Consider the following 19,209-nt stretch of genomic DNA (forward strand, 5'->3'; position numbering starts at 1 on the left):
TTTTTTTTTTCATTTGTACTGAGTCAAACTTCTGTTTAGAACCAGAATAGCTGTTTCAGATTCATTCTGAAAAAAGTCATCCTTTAAAAAAATAAATGCAATGGAATCTATAAAGAAAATCCAAAATGTGTAAAACACACCTCTGAGTCAGCACTGCTTCCATTCTTGAGAACTCTTTCAATTATCTTTTTCATTAGACCATGACCTAGAATGAATTAAAACACGGTTTCAAGAATTTTCTGTAACAGACAATTCTTTCTGTGAACAAACAGATCATTGACTAGTAAGTAGATATTACATATCCTGGTTGTTCTCTTATGTTAAAAATGTTTAGCAAATTATCGTGGCATGTTCTTTTTTTCTTGAAAGTAGTTTACCTTTCCCCATATAGTTAATGAAGAAGAAAAAAAAAAAACCAACAACCACACAAAGAGAATAAATACAGACACAGATACATACCAATTAATGGATTTTTTCTTACATCAAGTACCACTAATGTTGTGTTAGTTTGAAGAGCATCTAATAATGACCTTGCTCCTTCATTGGATATTCCACACTGCTGCAAATCAAGCGCTAAAATGTTTAAGGAGGAAAAAAAAAAATCAGCAGAGGTAGTATAGCATTTAGTTAGTAATTTAATTTAATAGTTAATATCTAAAAAAATTAATCCTGCTGAAAACCTCCATTTCATAGAAAATGAAGCATGAGAACTGAGGACATGATGATAACAGTCATCAAAAAAGTGTAAAAACCGGAGTATTGCTTTCAAAGATCACAACTAGCACTTTTTAACATTAAGAAACAGCTGTTAACATCTGCAGAGGAGGTAATATGAACCACTCTACAACCACTGTGGGCAACCTGTGGCAGTGTTCAGTCATCCTCAAAGTAAGAGGGTTTCATCATGTTGAGGAAAAACCTCCAGTGTTTTCATCTCTACCCACTCCATCTTGCCTTGTCCACAGGTACCACTGGAGAGAGTCTGTCTCCATTTCCTTTACATCCTCCTTTCAGATATTTGGACACCTTGATTCCACTCTGAGCCTTCTCTTCTCCAAGCCAGAGTCCTAGCTTTCTCAGCCTTTTCTGAAATCGGAGCTGGTTTAGTCCCTTCATCTTAGAGGCAATTCACTGGACTCTCTCCAGTAGCTCCAGTTCCCTCCTGTACTGCACATTCCATGGCCTCACTTGTGCTGAGTAAAGAGGAAGAATCACCTCCCTCAACCTGCTCAAAAAGTCTTTGCTTAATGCATCCCAAACACTAATGGCTCTCTCTGCCACAAAGGCACCTCACTGTTTCATGGACAGCTTACTGTCCACCAGGATCTGCAGCACCCTTTCTGCAAAGCTGCTTTTCAGCCACACAGTCCCTACATGTTCTAGTGCACAGATTATTCCTGTCCAAGTGCAGGACTTTGCACTTCCTTTTCTTAAACACCATGAAGTTCCCATCAGCTCATTTATCCAGACAGCAGAGGTCCCTCTAGATGGCAGCACATCCTTGCCTTTCTAGGGATCCAAGAAAGACTGTAGTTTCCTGAGTCCTTCTTCCCAGACTTCTTGAAAATAGGCAAGACATTAGCTATCCTCCTCCAGTCCTCAGGCACACTCTCCCAAATCACCATGATCTTTCAAAGGCTACTGAGAGTGACCTCAAAATTACATCAGCCAGCTCCCTCAGCACTTGTGAACGCATCCCATTACGGCCTATGAATGGCTGTTTGTCCAGTTTAAGTATTCTCTAATCTGATCCTCTTCCATCAGGATGGATGTTATCTGTAGACCTGCCTCAAACTAGAAAACAAAACTATAAAACAGGTATTTTATTCCACACACAGAATGCTATGATTTACACCAGCACTATTAGTAATTTTGTATAATTACTAGGTATAGCAATACATATATTGCAGAACAAATTAATTCTCAAAGATACTGACAGACAATACTAAATAACACAACAGTATTCAGATACTTCAAAAGAGGAAGAGAAATTTCTTTGGGAAAAAAAAAGAGTACTCTTCCCAAGCAACACAGTAAGCTACTCCTCTGGCTGCAACTGTTATAACTGATAATTTTAAGTCTTCTGCCTGCCACTACTATATTTTAAGAGATGCAGTAGTGAGATATAGAGATAGTAGAAAAGATATTACTAGAGATAAAGAGATATGGAGATCCTGCTGAAATCCTTACAGCAACTAGTAACAAGCAGATATGCAGTATATCGGGAATTTGCTGGTATAGACCAAGTTCCACATTATATGGAATATCTTATTACATATACATTAGTATGTCTATAGTTACTATGTAAGGAAACTCCTGAATTACTCTGCTGCTCATTAGTAAAAGACTTAGTAATACCTTTTAGCCAAAGGTCCTCTCCTAGACAGTCCGCAAAGGCACTTGCTCCTCTATCTCCAACAAGCATGTTGCAGTTCAAAGTAATCCGCCTCAAACCTGTCATATATTCAAGGTCAGGTCTCCTGTAACGTAGGCTGTCAGCCCAAGCTTGACCATGTCTTCTTATTGCCTGGTGCTTTGCAAACAAAGAAGCTGTTAACAAGTGAAATGGCAAAGCCATAACTGAGGACAGGATGACAAGTTACCTTTTTCTGTAAACCATGTTCAATGGCTTGAATGTTGGTATAAGAAATATATGCTGGTATAAGTATTCCTGAGTTCAAGAAACAGAACTAATTTTTAAACCTTACTGTTAAGTCATAATTGTTGTGACTGCCCAGTTTGCAACGCAAATTATTAATCTTGGCTACAAATTATTTTATCACCTTCTTGTGACAGACACTTTCAAGGCACGTTGAATAGGAAATAAATACATACTATGAAAATTTTGTGCTTTCACAGAAATCACAATTAACACTAATTAAAACACAGTACCAGGCAGAAATCTCCTGATCATTTAATCAGCAGCTTCTGAATTGTAAACTTGATTATTCTTACTCAGAATACTTGAGACATTTTTCAAAATTATTGACAATGAAAGAAACACCCTGAAAACAGGTGTCAGATGTTTACAGGCCTAGTCCTTAAAGAAAATACTTTATTATTTATGTTTTTTTCTAATAAATAGCAAATTTAAATTCCACACCAGTAAACTAAACTACTTTTGTCATACAAATTCACATCTTTCATAAGAACATACACTTAATTTTGGTGTTCACACAAGCTCCTCATGAAGTGCTTTAACAGATTTTGGACTTTAAAGCAGAAGTAAAAAATTAAATTTATTAAGTTCTTACAAACACTCTATTCTAAGAAAGTTCATCAAATTACCTTTAATAAATTTGCTATATGTTCTGCCCCTCGCCACGTGAGGCTACATGCTGTGAAGTTAAGAAATCTGATAGTAGCTGTATTCTTTATACTCTGACAGATTGCTGAAGAAAACAAAAGCACACATGTTATCTACACACAGCATTTCCACATTATCAGAACATGCTTTTTCATCGGCCTATTAAGAGACAGCTTTAAGAGCCAAAAGCTTTGACAAAGAACTAGTGTTGAAATACAGACTATATTTTCAATACAATTAATGTGTTCTAAATTCATACATTTCTAGTGCAAATGTTCAGCAAAGAATACCTGAACAAGTTAGAAAATATTTGATTTCAATTTACTTATAGAAGCTTAAGCAAATCAGGAAAGGGTAAAGAAATACAAATGCTGTTTTAGATAAAAGTATAAACATCACTATAAAGTAGTATATATATTTACTAGCCTGAAGTGAAGAAATTCAAGTCTTTAAATGCTACTGAGTTATGCAGAATAAAGTAAAGATTGTTCTTATAATCTCCATAGACAAATTTAAAACAGGAACGGAAATACTGAAAATTTTGCATACCTATTTGGAAACTTAAAAGAGAAAAGTATATTTACAGGTTTTGATTCTGAACTTACTTTCCAACCCTCCATCTCCAATTGGACAGTGGGCTAAAGAGACATTTTCCAGAGATGAAGCTGTGGCCAAGCCCTGAAGAATAAAACAAACAATGTAGTTACCTGGTTGAAAAGAAGAAAGAAAAAAAAAAAAAAACCAAACCACTCATCCTCTGTTCCTTACAAGAAACTCTAGGGGATTCAAACAAAGGTCAAAACCAGCAAACATTCACCTTCAGTTTAAGTGCGTTCATTTCTTTAGCTTGCAGAAGAAGCTTGCCTGTGGGCAACCAGCAGCAACCACCCCCCCAGAAGACAGTCATGCGCAAACTGGAGCTTTCCAGTAACACATCTGAGGATCAATTTCTATCTCCTTGGTGTCCCACAACTTCCCTTCTACCACATACATGCACAGTGATTTCAGTCATAAGTCTATGACGTACACCTCAAGCACATGGCAGAGATGTTGCTAAGATCTTTCTAGTAAGCCTTGTGTTTCTGAGACATTCAGTTAAGACCAGGTCATGCTGAAAGTCTCAGCAGAATCATTCTTTATGTATGTGTAAAGACTACATAAGATAACTTTGCATGTATTGTCTGCAACAAATACATGCAAAGATTAGTTGCTACTATTCTCTGTTCTGGGCAATTTGTATATTTTGTACTATATGTACTATGTATTTGTACATACTATTATATTCCCACCTTTGTTAAAAGTGCTAGGTCTCTTTCCCTCAGAAGCAAACCCTGCAGTTCTAAATGTTTTAGTACATCTGATATACTGAGACAGCCTTTCACAGCTTTGCATAGTTGGCCAGTCAAGTCTTTTGGCAGAGTTGCTGGAATTCTCCTTCTAAAGTAAGTTTTGTATCTTTCAACACCTAGTGAAAAATAAAAACCAGACATTAGTAAAATCCAGTCTGTATTGGCTTAAAAGCAATTATAATCATACCTTCCTTGTTTTTTTGTACTTTCTTAAATTATAGCAATTCCTTAGGCATAAGAATTCCTCCCTCCATGTATTCAATCATGCAGATGTTTTATGCAACAAGTTTTAAGCATACATCAACATACTTATCTTTTATACAGACCTGATTCTTCAAGACCATGTTGATGTAAACTTCTTATTTTAATAGAAGCCAAAGTCTTATTATGCCTGAGAGCATCCAGAAGTGGTGCCCAATCAGTAGCTTTGATGTGATCCACAATGAGATCAATAGCATCACGAGTCACGTTAGCCTTCACAGCTTTCAGAGGGAGAGAGCCTTGAAGTTCACAAAGATGTTCATAATGTGAGAAGAAATCCAGCATGCACTGTCTTCTTAATTTGACTGACTCAATCATTTCTTTTATGCACTAAATTTCTCTCTAAAATAAGAAAGAGGAAAAAAGCCATAAAATTTCTTTTCAATACATAACTATCTTGCATCACAGTGCCAATTCAACACGCATATTCAAAACATGAAAATGTTCCTGTATATTCTCCAGCATTTACTAATCTTTAGTGTGTAGCTTAAAACCTTATGTCTTATGATGCTTACTACCTGTGCAAGTAAAGTTGCATGAGCAAAGGGCTAGGGGAAAAAATCCCAAACACCAAAAAACAACTCATCTGTATTTTTATTCTCCTCACTCTAACAGGTATAACAAGAACACAAAAGCCCAGATCTTTAAGCAGGGACTGCTGTAGAGATCTTGCTTTCATCTTAAGATTTAACTTCGTAGCATCAAGGTCTGCCCAAAAGCCTTGGACACTCCCTGACCCACCATCAAGGGAAACATACAGAGCCAGTTGTGAACTTCTCTGCTACTTCAGTTAAGTCTAAATTATCATCATACATAATAAAATTTGATTTCCTAAATATCTTTGCTATTGCATACCGGATATACATATCCCAGTAAAATTCACTAAGCAGGCATAAGGTTTTGTTACACTTTAGTACTCACAGAGAATAACACTACCAATTTCCAAACAGAATCTCTAAATACTGCTATGACGTAACTATTAAGAGTTAAGTAATTCTACTGTCTCAATAGGGACACTTGTCAGTATATTTAGAAGATACATTTATTTATTTATTTATTTATTTATTTATTAATTCTCAGGACAACATTAAGTATTCCACATAGGATATCACACATTGCAAACCTTTTTTCTTATTTGTCACAGACTAGAAAGCTTTAACCAATCTTCTCAAATATGCTGTATGTCAAATTAAGACAAGTTATACTAGACATGTGAGGACAGCCATTTGTAAAAGCATAGTTTAGAAAAATAATATATTGTTAGCATCTAAATGACTGGAAATATAGTAAGATATTAATTCTAATAATACAGTTCCTCCACACACTTTTACCTTTTTTTAGCTCTGATTTACTAGCATTTAATGACCACACTGTGGCCATAGGAACAGAAATTACTGAATTATAATCTTACACTTTGTGTTGGGAAAATGACCATCAGGTTTAAGGCACCAATGGCTTCTGGTAATGTATAAATGTGCAAAATATTAGCCTTTTTTCTCCAGAGCTTAAGCAATATTCTCTTCATGGAGGCTTTCACTGCAACACCTTAACATCCCACCTCTAACTGAAGAAAGGAGCTCCTGGCCCTACCACTGAAGTTTAACCCACTTGTAGGAAGAGACAAAAAGAACAAACTAATCAGACCCAAAAGCTTTCCAAAAGGAAAACTATATAAATTCGAACTCTTCTGCACTGAAGGTGCAACCAACCTGATACCACCTTTGACCTGAGTGGTTCTGAGAATGTATACAGACGATACTTATCTACTCAATACGGATCCCAGAAATCACACTAGCTGGCCACAATTTACGAGAAATATACAGCACACAGTAAAACTGAAAAATCCAGCTCCATGCTAGGAGTTTTCTGGAACCTGTGAGTTTGTAGCGATTAAAATAACCAGCTGGCTAAATGTCTACAGGGCGGGCAAACGGCACCCAGGAGCACGGCCAGCAGCAGCCACGGCCAGCGCCGACCTGCGGAGCACACGGGGAGGCCGAGCCGCGCTCACCCTGGGCGGGCGCGCCGCGCCAAGCGCGGCCTGGGGCCCTGCCGGGGCCAGGCACCCGTCACTGGACGTGGTGCACAACTGCGTTTAAGGATGTAACGCAGCACCCAGCGACAGACAGCTACGGTTAGCACCGGGGTAATAACAGCGGGGCTTTTATGCTACACCGACTCAAGACCGACACCGATTCAGGGAATCAGTTCAGACCGCACACCACTGAACGGGCATCAACAGAGAGCTGGGCTGTCCGCCACCACCTCGAGGGCTCTTGCCAGAGGCGGCCTGGAACAGACATCAGCAGGGTCGCTCCCGCGCCCACAACGGCCCCGCCACCCCCGGCCCTGACGGCCCCATCTTCCCGGAACCGACTACGGCTCGCTCCGCGGGCACCCCGCTCCGCCTCCGCGCCGCAGGCCCGCCGTTACCGCTGTTAGGCGCCGCTAACCGGCGCTGCGCACCGTTACCCGCCGTCACCCGGCACTGCGCAGCGTTACCCGCCGTCACCCGGCACTGCGCACCGCTACCCGCCGTCACCGGGCACTGCGCACCGCTACCCGCCGTCACCCGGCACTGCGCACCGCTACCCGTTGTTACCCGGCAGTGAGCACCGTTCCCGCACCCCGCGCCTGGGCCCGGCGCCGTTGGAGCGGCCGCCGCGTGGCGCGCCAGCCTGGCCCCAGATTGGCCGCCGCCGCGCCGCCCTCCCGCCCGCGTTCAAAATGGCCGCGCCCGGCCGTCGGGACGGCGGGGGTGTTACATAGCAACAGTACCGCGCAAGAGAGTACCGCTTCCCTTTCCTGAAGAAAAACAAACAGAAACAAAGGCAGAAAAAAAAAAAAAACAAAAAAAAAAAAAAAAAACCAAACCCCCCCCCAAAAAAACCCAAGAAACAAAACCAAACACAAACAAAAAAAACCCGCCTAAACCCCAAACTCATAAAACAAACCAAAAGCCAACGACGCAGTGCTAGAAGAAAGCAGGCACTGCTTCAGCTTTCCGTCAGCAAAGCACGCGATGTAGGAGCTCCACAGGTAGGGAAACGTTTTGATATACAGCAGTAGCCACAGCCAGGCGGCCTGAGCCGTCCAACAGGGTAACAAACTCGTATTTCACAGCCGTGTTTCCCATTAGGTTGCTAGGTTACACAGAGTTTTCATTAGCATTCAGTACAGTGCATTATACGGTGTGACATTTAGGGCAGAATAACTCAAAATGGAGTTCAGGTGCTGCTCCTAGGACTTGCAGTTCATTCACGGATAGGGACACCAGCTAATTAGGAAAAATTTTTACTGTAGGTTGATGACTAAGAGCAATTTGGTTATTTAAAAAATTATGCTTGTAATCTGCTCGTAGGCAGCGGGATTTAAACTCTTAAGGTGAGCAAGCTCCAGAGAGCTTTCCACAGAAACTAGACAGGCTGCTAGGACATTCAGAGGACACTGTGTTTACGCAGATGCAATGTTACTTGCTGTCTCTGACTGACATCAGAAGCAACTGAAGCACCTTAATAGCTATCAAGTGCACCAGAACAAGACTTATTTCAGTAAGTCTGACATCACCATCTGTACAAATGTTTCACTGTGACATTTGAGGAATTCAATGTAAAAGACAACAAACATAGGACCATTATCAGTGAAATGGCAAAACCAATGTTTCCATAACTGTATGACAAAATATTCCCTGTGTTTGCCATAAATCTTGGTGTCACAGACTAAACTCAAGCAAAATTAAATTAATATATTTTCAAGAATCTTTACTTTTAAAGGTTTATTGTTCATGCTACTTAGTTACACAGATATCTCCAAAACTGCAATTCAAATTCTTGCTGAGAAACTGCTTCAAGTTGCTCTCTACCAACCTTGCTTTTCTTTAAAAAATACTGTTAAGTGTCCATTTCCTCAGCATTTGATTCAGTCCTTTAGATTTGTTTTCTATTTGCAACTCTATTTTTTTTTTTTTTTTGTTTGATTTAGGTTTGGGTGGGGCTTTTGGGGCGATTAGTTTTTTTTGGTTGGTTGGTTGGTTTTGGTTTTGTTAGCTTGGGGGTGGGGGGGGGTGGTTTTGTTTGGGGTTATTTTTTTTTTGTTTGGATTGGGTTGGGGGCTTTTTGCTACACGGAATTTTGGTATACATGACACAGAGCTTTTGGTACACCTTCCAAAAGGGAGGATTATCAAAAGTGTTCTGTGTATTTCAATCATTGAGTAAGCCCTAAACACAGGCTTTGTGTGGTACTTGTGATGATGTCTCCTTCTGCATTCCAGTCTCCCACATGTGGGCCTTGCAGCAAGCCCACAGATTTGTTGCAGAACACACCTAGTGCAGGTAGCTTGAAGTCCTGCAAAGGCTGCAGGTTGTGCCCTGGCTGGTGGGAAACAGCTGCAGCCCCAAACAACGAGCTTTGGAGGCACACTGACCTCCTGCCTAACAAAGGGCACAGTCCTGGAATGCCAGCCATCACCCAGAGCCTCTGCAGGGCACAGTGAACAGGGAGAAGAGCCCATGTACCACATAATTTTTACTGTTGTTTTATGTTTTCTCTTTGGTTAGAGATCTCATTTATTTTGGAATATGTCCTATGTATTGCATTTGGAACTATAATCACTACTTTCTTTTGTAGTCAAAGGCAGTTCCCTTTGCTGTTTTAGAGCTTCAAAAGCATAAAGTAATTTGGTGAGATACCAGATGTCTCTGGAGAGAACAATCCCAAACAGACCCAATTCTGTCACTTTGGCAAATGACGTCTTCTTCACCAGTCATCATTTTGCTGAATTTGTTTAAGTGATTTTTGTTCTCACTATTTTCTTCCTGTATCCTTCTAGGCCATATGCTATTGCGAATTTTTTTGTTAATGTATAATTTAATTTTTTCATCTGATTCAACAGTACAAGCATTTCTCAGTCTCAGACCATAACCAATGTTATCTTTCTTGGAGACATCTGGAGACAAAAAGGGGCTGTGCACTCTACCCTGTTAGTGGGTGGGCAGCAGATGTTTTCTCTTCACTTTATGAGGATGTCTGGAAGGTATCCTACTTGATTGGTGTTCTTCCACATTATCACTTACTGCCTAGTAAGGATGTGTTAAAGGAACCACTTCACATTGTCCTTTCTCTTTTTTTTTAACTCCCCTATCTAGCCTTTTAAAGTCTGCTTCCAAGCTGGCTTTAAATAGCTGTCTGATTCCAAAGCAAAATAACTAAAAATTATTTTCCTCTGTTCTGCAGAATGCCAGTGGGGTTGAATGCTAAGTGCAAAAAAGGAAAAAAACAAAATTTCCAGAAATATTCGACAAGTTTAAAAAGCTGCTGACAGGGCAGCTCTGTATAGCTTTTGTCCAGAAGCCTGAGAGGGTCCTTTGTTCCTAGGTGGCAAGGTTCATCAAGCAAAGCTGTACTGGAAGAGCCCATAAATCTGCATAAAGCATGGAGGAAATAGTTATTTCATTCTGGCATTATTAGATAGCTTTATCATATTTTATTGGAAGCTCATAGTTGCAAAAGTGCCCAGTGCTCCTTATTATTTGCATTATATCGTAACAGGACTTGACCCTTCAACACACACTAAATGTGACAAACTGGCATAATTTCAATGTCTTCTTCAGGGCAACCTAAAAGCACATCAAGTTAAAAAGAAAAGTCATTGTTTTCACACCAAGGGATCCAAAAAGGTATGAAACTTGGTTTGAAGACAGAACTTTTTCTGGTAATCCTCAATTGTACAAAACCTCTTGCAACATGGACTGGGCACTGGAAATTGAAGCAATGCTAAGAAAATATGCTTCAAAAAACCTGAAAGGAAAGAGGAAACTTGGCCAAGATGGAAGTAGAAAATACTTTATGGACCAAGGAGGGAAAAAGTGCTGAATATTCCTTGTCTTAGAAATCTTGGGTTGGACAAGATTTGGGGCATAGACATAGATTCAGTTCTTGTCTCCCTGCAGAATCTGATGATTACCTCCATTCCATGTATTAGCACTCCTTTTCGTAGCCTTGGAAGCTCCACATCCACGTAACAATGACAGAAATGCAAAGCAGGACTTGTTCAGTGGAAATCGAATTTTTTTGTATTTATCTACCACTGGCTTGGTTTGTGTTCTCAAAAGATTGTTGTTTCTTTCACTGTCAGATATGTACAGAAAACTTTTGCTCTCCTTTTGTCTCTTCTTGTTATTCACTATCTCCCTTTTTCCTACTTTAAATTTGTTTTCTCTTTTTGAAAATTGCTGTTTAACTATATCAACAATGTAGATAGAAAAGTCGTTGAAAAGAAATGATTACTCCTTCAAAAGTTGCACTGAAAATTATCTAGATGAATTCTGAAAGTCATAACTGTAACAAGATGCAACACTGAAAAACTCACCTAGAAATGCAATTCCCTAAAGTTAGGAGATGAGTAAATACTGAGTATGGAGGATATAGAAAGGCAGCATGAACAAAAATAACAACATTATGGACCATTGCAATAATATATATTCAATAAGATATCATACATACAACATATATCATTGTATAGAGAAAAAAATATATAACATGTATAATTATATACAATTGTGCACATAAGCATATAAATTAAATATGTAATATAACATATGTGAAAGAACATCTTTTTTTCCTTCTGAAGTTAAGCTGAAAGGTCTTATGTGCAGGAAAAGAACACACTTTTAGCTAACTGTCCTTGATCCTAAATTTTCTCCTATATTGGGAACAATTTCAGCAGTTTCATTGCACAAAGTTTGTCATTTACTTCTGATTCACTACACAGATCTGCACAGTCTCAACTGCCAGAGTAAGTAACAGCAACAGTAGTAATTACTATACACTAATTTTGAAATATATACTAACTTTCAGAAACAATGCTGAGAAAGGATAGAAAACATGGGTTTTCATTAAGGTAGCTGTCAGATATTATAAAATCATAGTATGGTCTAGGTTGGAAGGTACCTTAAACGTCATCTAGTTCTAGCCCCCCTGCCTAGGGACATCTTTTACTAGATTTGCTTGTTCAGAGCTCCATCCAGCCTAGCCTTGAAAACTTCCACAGGGATGGGGCATTTGCAACATGTCTGGGCAACATGTTCCAGTGCTTCACCACCCTCAGTAAAGGATTTTTTACTAATATCCAATCTAAACCTGCTCTCTTTCAGTCTAAAGCCATCCCCCCTTGTCCTGTCAGTACATGCTCTTGTAAATAGTTTCTCTCCATCTTTCTTGTAGGCTCCCTTCAGGTACTGGAAGGCTGCGATTAAGTCACCCCAAAGCCTTCTCTTCTTCTCTTCAGGATGAACAGTCACAATTCTCTCAGCCTTTCCTCACAGGAGAGGTGCTCCATCCTCACAGGAGAGGTGCTCTGATCAACCTGGTGGCCTCTCCTGGACTCTCTCCATCAGTTCCATGTCTTTCCTGTGCTGGCACCCCAGAGCTGGATGCAGGTTCCAGATGGGCTCTCAGCAGAGCAGAGCAGAGGGGCAGAATCCCCTCCCTGGCCCTGCTGCCCACGCTGCTCTGGATGCAGCCCAGGACACGTTTGGCTCTCTGGGCTGGGAGTGCCCATGGCTGGGTCATGTCTAACTTCCCATCCACCAGCAACCCCAAGTCCTTCTCCCCAGGGCTGCTCTCCATCTGTTCATCTCACAACCTGTGCTGCAACCAGGGGCTGCTCCAAAACAGGTGCAGAGCCTTGCACTTGGTCTTGTTAAATCTCATGGGATTGCTATGGGTCCAATTCTCAAGCTTGTCCAGGTCCTTCTGGATGGCATCTTCAGATGTAGCAACAGCACCCCTCACCTTGGTGTCATCAGCAAATTTGCTGAGGAAACACTCAATCCCTTTGTCTATGTCATTAATGAAGATCTTAAATAACGCTGCCCCAATAAGAACTGGTGAGGGACACCACTTGTAACACAGGACTCTGAGCCATTGAGCACTACCCTTTGGATGTGACCATCCAACCCTAAAAGGCTGCCCTCAGGGACAAAGATGTGGAATAGAGCTGTCAAATCATTAAGGAATTAATCTATAGAGCACAAAAACTATCAATCCCCAGGAGTAAAAAATGATGCAAGGAAGGCAGGAGACTGGCATGGTTGAGCAGGAAACTGCTGGTCAAAGTAAAGGAAATGCAGACAGCAGAAACAAGAATAGGTGACCTTTTATCTCCTTTATATAGAGATAAAATTCAGTTGTGTAGGGATGGAGTGAGGAAGGCCAAGGCAAAGCTGGAACTGAACCTATCAAGGGATGAAAAGAATAACAAGAGATCTCCTACAGATATATTAAGCAAAACACAAAGGCCAGAGACCCTGATAAACAATGCTGGAAAACTAGTATCAAGGGATGAGGAGAAGACTGAAGTAATCAACAGTATTTTTCTTTCAGTCCTCAATGGCAACGTCTTTTCTCACGTCTCTCAAGTGGATGTACAGTAGGATAAGGACTGAGGGAGCAAAGTCCCTCCCACTGTAAATAAAGATCAGGTTTGTGACCATCTGAGGAACCTGAATGTATATAAATCCATGGAACCTGATGAGATACATTCCAGAGTTCTGAGCAATTTCACTGAGGTAGTTGCCAAGTCATTCTCCATGCTGTTTGAAAAGTCATGACCATCATGTGAGGTCCCAGGGGACTGGAAAAGGGGAAACATTGTACCCATCTTTATAAAGGGCAGAAACAAGAACCCTGGTAACTATCACCCTGTCAGCCCCTCCTCTGTGCCTGGGAAGATCCTGGAACAGATCCTCCTGGAAGCTGCACTAAGGCACAGGGAGAACAGGGAGATGACTCGATGACCAAGCTAGTGGTATATGATGGAGTCGTTACATCAGTGGACAGGGGAAAGGCTACAGATGCCATTTATCCGGACTTCTGTTAAGCTTTTGACACAGTCCTGCCAACATCCTTCTCTCTAAATGGAAGAGAGATGTATTTGGTGACTGGACTGTTAAAAGGATAAGTGGTTGGATGGTCACATCCAGACGGTAGTGGTCAACAGCTCTATCAAGAGATAGATATACCAATATGTTTTTTATCTGCTGGTTAAATGTATGTAACAACATACTCAATCACATAGAATAAAATAGGTCTATATAAAAATATATACTTTCAAATAGAATTTTAAAGGAGGAATATTGTCTGTCCTCATTCAAGATTTGTTACATTAACAAATTGATTATGTTGCAAGGGGATTCTAAAGCCTGAAGAACACCAAGTTTTTGAAGTAAAACATCTCCCAGGCACTTTAAGGAAGCAAGACAGCCAGAGAGCTACTGTAATTGGCACTGCTGCTGAACAGCCAGGTATTGCCTCTGAATGCTGTGGCCTTTGACCAGAAGAAGACCAACCAAAGGCAACTATCAGCACAGGCAGAAAATGTTCTAATATGACTTCCATTGCCAGACCTAGAGTTGCCAGAGCTATGCTGGGTACAATTGGACCAAGTCAGGAAATTGAATTCATTAATTAACTATTTAGTGCATAATTACAATAATACTTTTAGTTGTCCTGTTCACCATTCCATCATTACTAGTTTAATTACTTTCAAAATTTTACTCAATATATATTTGTCATGGTTTAGGAATGGTATTCTCCTATTTAGTGTTCCCACTGAAGCAGTCAAAACCATGCACTGCTCACTCACTACCCTTCTCCTCCACCTCCCTGTGTGGGTGGCTGGAGAGAATTGGAGGTTCAAAGGGTAAAGATCACTGGCTGAGATAAGTACCATTTACTGGAAACAGCAAATGAAACAGGAAAACAAACAATAACAGCAACAATATTAATAATAGTGTATGAGAGACAAACCATTCAAACATGATTGCTCACCACACAACAATACCCCACTACCACCAAGCCACCCAAAACAGAAGGGCCCCTTCCCTTCCATCTGAAAAAATTATGTGAGGTGGTACAGAATAATTTTCATGCCCTAGCCATGCTTCCTCCTGGCATGAAGGACTTGGGGGTGCTGGTGAATGAGGAGCTGGACATGACCCAGCAATGCGCACTTGCACCCAGAGCACGCAGCAATGTCCACCCCTTCCAACCGAAACCATTTTATGATTTGCAAAAATTAATCCTGTCCTGGCCAGAACCAGGACAATATTGAATTCTTATTTTCTGCTAACAGCACATGCCCGTGCAACATTAAATGACCTTGCTCTGACTCAGAATTTTTTTCATACTTTCTGAGATTTCCTGTCAGGGTAATCCATTGACCATTTTAGACTTCTAGACACAACATTCCATCAAAAAGAGAACTAAAAGATCATTAAATTGAGCTAGTCCTTCTGATTTCTTCTTGCAAAGCAGCTGCTCGACCACATGACTGTTTCAGTCACCCAGTCTCTGAGTTTTCCTTAAGTCCACAAGATACTTCTTGCCATGGAAAAAACTGCAATGGAAATTGTACCTGCAGCCCACAGGTTCATTTAGATTTAGAACAAATAGGATGCATTCTGACCTATTTTCAGCACCCTTTTGGTGACTGTCAGCATTCAATGGCATTTTAAGCAGCTAATGCGCAACTGGCTGATAATCAATGATGATTCCTAGAACTCCCTTTTGAGTTTTAAGTTTGAGTTACGCATTATGAAAGCATCTAATCATGTCTTAGTGTATTTTGCATTCTGAGTAAAATAATTTTTTGGTGCCAAATTTTCCTATGCTTCCTCAGTCAAAAATAATGAGCTCCCATGAACACCTATTTTGTTGAAAGAAATACCTCTTCTGTGGTAGTCTTCATCTTTGGCCTATACTTTATGAAAAACCATTTGTTTGAGTTCAGTGGTAGTGGTTTTTCAGAAAGAAGAAAAAGACAAAATTACAACAAAAATGGTTTTTAATATGGAATCACTTTTCTTCATAAAATACATATAATAACAAATTTTCTGGTTATTAGCTCTCTTCCAGGGAAGATTTACCTTCTTTTTATTTACAGAGGATTTTAATACTGTGCTGGATGCTGTTCTAGAGGTCATACAATATTCATCTAACAAGTCTTAACTATTAAAATAGCCTGAAATAACACTGTTTTGGCAAGATGAGGCAGTTGGGATGAAGTAAAAATACTATAGCAAAATTTTAATATTATTGTTTAAAAGCCTTGGAGGAGTGCAGTTTTTCAGAAGTAAGAGCTGGCATTATTCTATAGAATCCAAACTAAAAACTGAACAAAAACTAGATAAGGAGACTTTGTCTATTACAGTAAGAAAACTCAGTTGATTCACTAAAGATTCTGCACTACTGCTTGAACTTTCTCAAGATGATAGTCATATAGAAAACTGGAAGACTGGGAATTTAGAAATTAACCAAAATGTATATATGGTTGATAGCATTTAGAAAACAACAAGAAAAACATCCAATTTTCCCAGAAAAGTAATATTTTTTTCAAAATTGTAGGCAAGGAAAAACCCATTTTCACAGTAGTGATATATTAAATTACCAAAACATTTGTCCAGCTCAGAAAAAAAAGTACTCTGGCACCCAGCCAATCTTAGGGTCATTGTTTGAAAGGTGTTAAAGGACAAAATCCAGCATCACATTCAGTTCACGTGGAGGTAGGAGGAGACATAGAATGAAGAAGTGAGAGTATAGATATAGAAGACTAGGAGTATAGAAATATAGGAGTAGGAGTAAATAGAATAAAGTGTCCTTGTTTTAAGCTGGTATTTATTTGATGGTCCTTAAGAATTGCCTAAACAAGTAAGGGTTTTTTTTTTTCCCTTGGATTTCACTGCCAATAATATCACAATCTGGAAGTAGATTGTTCTTTTCTCACTCATTTTCCCCCTGTTCTGCTCAACGTCAATTCATGGCCTTTTCTCCCTGCTTTCAGCTTATTCAGCTTGAACACCCAATTTCAATTTTCTCTAGAGAAGTCATACGTAAATCTTTGTACCAGCAGAGAAAAATATCAAAGAGGAATCCAGTCCAGTGCAATCCCTAGTTACAAATAGAAGCTGGGCAGAGAATGGATCAAGGCTAGCCCTGCCATGAAGGACTTGGGTGTGCTGGTGATTGAGGAGCTGGACATGACCCAGCAATGCGCACTTGCAGCACACAGCAGGCAGCCATGTCCACCCCTTCCAATCCAAACCATTTTATGATTCTGTAATTCTAGGAATGGCATTTCTGTGTGTTCTCCATGTGTTAACTGCTGAATATAAATCCACTGTATGAAAAACCTTTCAGTGTATTTTATGTAATGTTATTAATAGATCAGTTTCTTTACATTATTGAGCACCAATATGTTGCAAATTCAGATCTCCAGCTTGCTAGGAGAACCAACACAACACTGCAGATATAAACTATACTGACATTGTTTCTGATGCAGTTTAAAGTTTAATGACATGGCGATGCTGGAATTTTTAGTCATTATTTAAATTATTTAGTTGTTGGATATAGTGCCAGCTCATTTGACGCTACCACATTAAAAGTCTAACAAAGGCTCAAGTTTTAGTGCACTTGGCACCCATGCTGTACATGTTGTATTGACCTTGACTAACTGCTGGACACCCACCCTACCCAGGTGCTCTTTCACTACCTTACACACAACAAGGGAAGATAAAATAAGATAGAAAAGCTCATAGACTGAGATAAAGACAGAGTTACAGCTTACTGATTATTATCATAGGTAAAAGAGACTCATCTTGAGAAAGATTAATTTTCTTGGTGGTAAAACTCAAAGACACTTACCTACCCCTTTTCTTCCCAGCTTCAACTTCAGTCCTTCATCCCCAGCTCCCCTTCCTCCTCCCACGTCAAGTTGCTTGAGGCAACAGCAGTGCCTGTATTTGGGAAAATGTAAGTCGTACAGGATTCTCAGTCTTTGCAGTTTCTGAAAAGTAAGAACAACTTCAAAAATATAGTTTCTAATTGGCCATTGTTCTGATTCTGGCCAAAACAGGATTAAATTTTGTGGTAGCTAGGAGGAGCATGGCTAGGACAAAAAGGTTATTCTCTATGACCTGATATCATTGACAGGGCAGGGTAAAGGGACTCTCTTCTGGCAAGATGAGGTTTCTTCCAGTTGAGAAAATGTAGCAGAAGCCACCTTGTGTTAATTGTCATGGGGTCTGCAGTGAGCATTTTTGCATGTGAATCACTCTGTTTTGTACACTTCTATTATTAATATTGTTGCAGTGACTGTTTGTTCTCTTATCTCATTGCTGTAAATTGTTCTTAACCCATGATCTTTGCCTTTTGTGCCTCCAGTTGGATGAAAGGAAAAGGGAGAAGCATATGTTTTTCTTTTTTTTTAGTGGGAATACTAAACGGGGGAATACCACCTCTATGCCAGAACTGCCATATATCTTTAAAGATAACTTAATATCTGTATAACAAAGGCAAATGGATATCTGCTGGAACAGCATCACTAGGGACAGTATAGAGCAATTGGTAGCGAAAGTCAATACTGCCCACTCTATTACTAGCCAGGTCAGAGGAGCAAAGCAAATTTAGAAATAGAGTGAATGAAACATATAAAAATTAATGCAGTAGCAGGCTGATTTGTTATATAAAATCTTTTTGGACAATGAGTTACATACAATTGCCATCACGGTTGTAAAAGATCAAGTTACCCCAAAAAGTACAAGAGAATATACTGCACTGAGTAGTAAACAGAATCTATATTATTTTCTCATGCGATGGTTTCATTAATTGAAAAAAAAAAAAGAAAAAAACAAAAGAGTGAGAGAAAGCTAGAACTGGGAAGATGCATGTAGAGATGTGCAAGTGTGCAATCCTGAGAAAACTGGGAAAGAGCAGTAAGGCAGGAATGAATCAAAGCACCTGAAAAGTGGTTTGAATGCAATGGCTCTTGTCTCAAGTAGGTAGATAGCAACATGAAATCATTCCACTGTCACAACATGACATCATTGTGAAGACTACACTGATGCTGTCTGACCCAAGATCAAATGTTCTCCTCTGACTTGTTTCAAAAACTCCAAAAGAAGGCATACTTGTTTGGAACCATATTCCCTTAAAAATCTTCCATTATATTTCAGTCTTTCTTTGCAGGTAGGTTTTCTTTCTAACTTTAGCTTTAAAGTTAATGAAACAAATTGACAGACTAGCAATAAGTTTTGTGGAAAATCAGTATCTTCAATATGGAGGATGATGCATTTTTTTTCAGGGAGGTAATAATAACTGTTAAACTTTTTTATTTTTTTCTCATGTCTGGTAATAAGAGATTCTTTTTTTTACTCAAATTGGTCAAAGTTATTATCCATATTGATGATGCTACTGTAATTTACTGTACAGAGAAAATGCCTTTCTGTACTACTAA

The 19,209-nt window shown here is 39.6% G+C and overlaps 1 protein-coding gene across 11 annotated transcripts in view; it reads right to left on the reverse strand.

Annotated features, from left to right (window-relative positions):
* CEP78 (centrosomal protein 78) overlaps positions 1-19,209 on the reverse strand; it is a 51,941-nt gene that overhangs the window by 17,227 nt on the left and 15,505 nt on the right. For 2 of the 11 annotated variants that reach the window (XM_058044389.1, XM_058044399.1), the window contains 8 exons: positions 17,619-17,760; positions 4,983-5,259; positions 4,597-4,772; positions 3,913-3,985; positions 3,289-3,392; positions 2,359-2,533; positions 460-573; positions 141-205 (listed from right to left, as the gene is read on the reverse strand). In XM_058044389.1, coding sequence (XP_057900372.1) covers positions 141-205; positions 460-573; positions 2,359-2,533; positions 3,289-3,392; positions 3,913-3,985; positions 4,597-4,772; positions 4,983-5,235 — 960 coding nt within the window. In that variant the 5' untranslated portion in view covers positions 5,236-5,259; positions 17,619-17,760. The other 9 variants (XM_058044391.1, XM_058044395.1, XM_058044393.1 and 6 more) reach the window with 9 other exon arrangements.

This window comes from Melospiza georgiana, chromosome Z, assembly GCF_028018845.1.
Source record: "Melospiza georgiana isolate bMelGeo1 chromosome Z, bMelGeo1.pri, whole genome shotgun sequence".
NCBI classification, from domain to species: domain Eukaryota; kingdom Metazoa; phylum Chordata; class Aves; order Passeriformes; family Passerellidae; genus Melospiza; species Melospiza georgiana.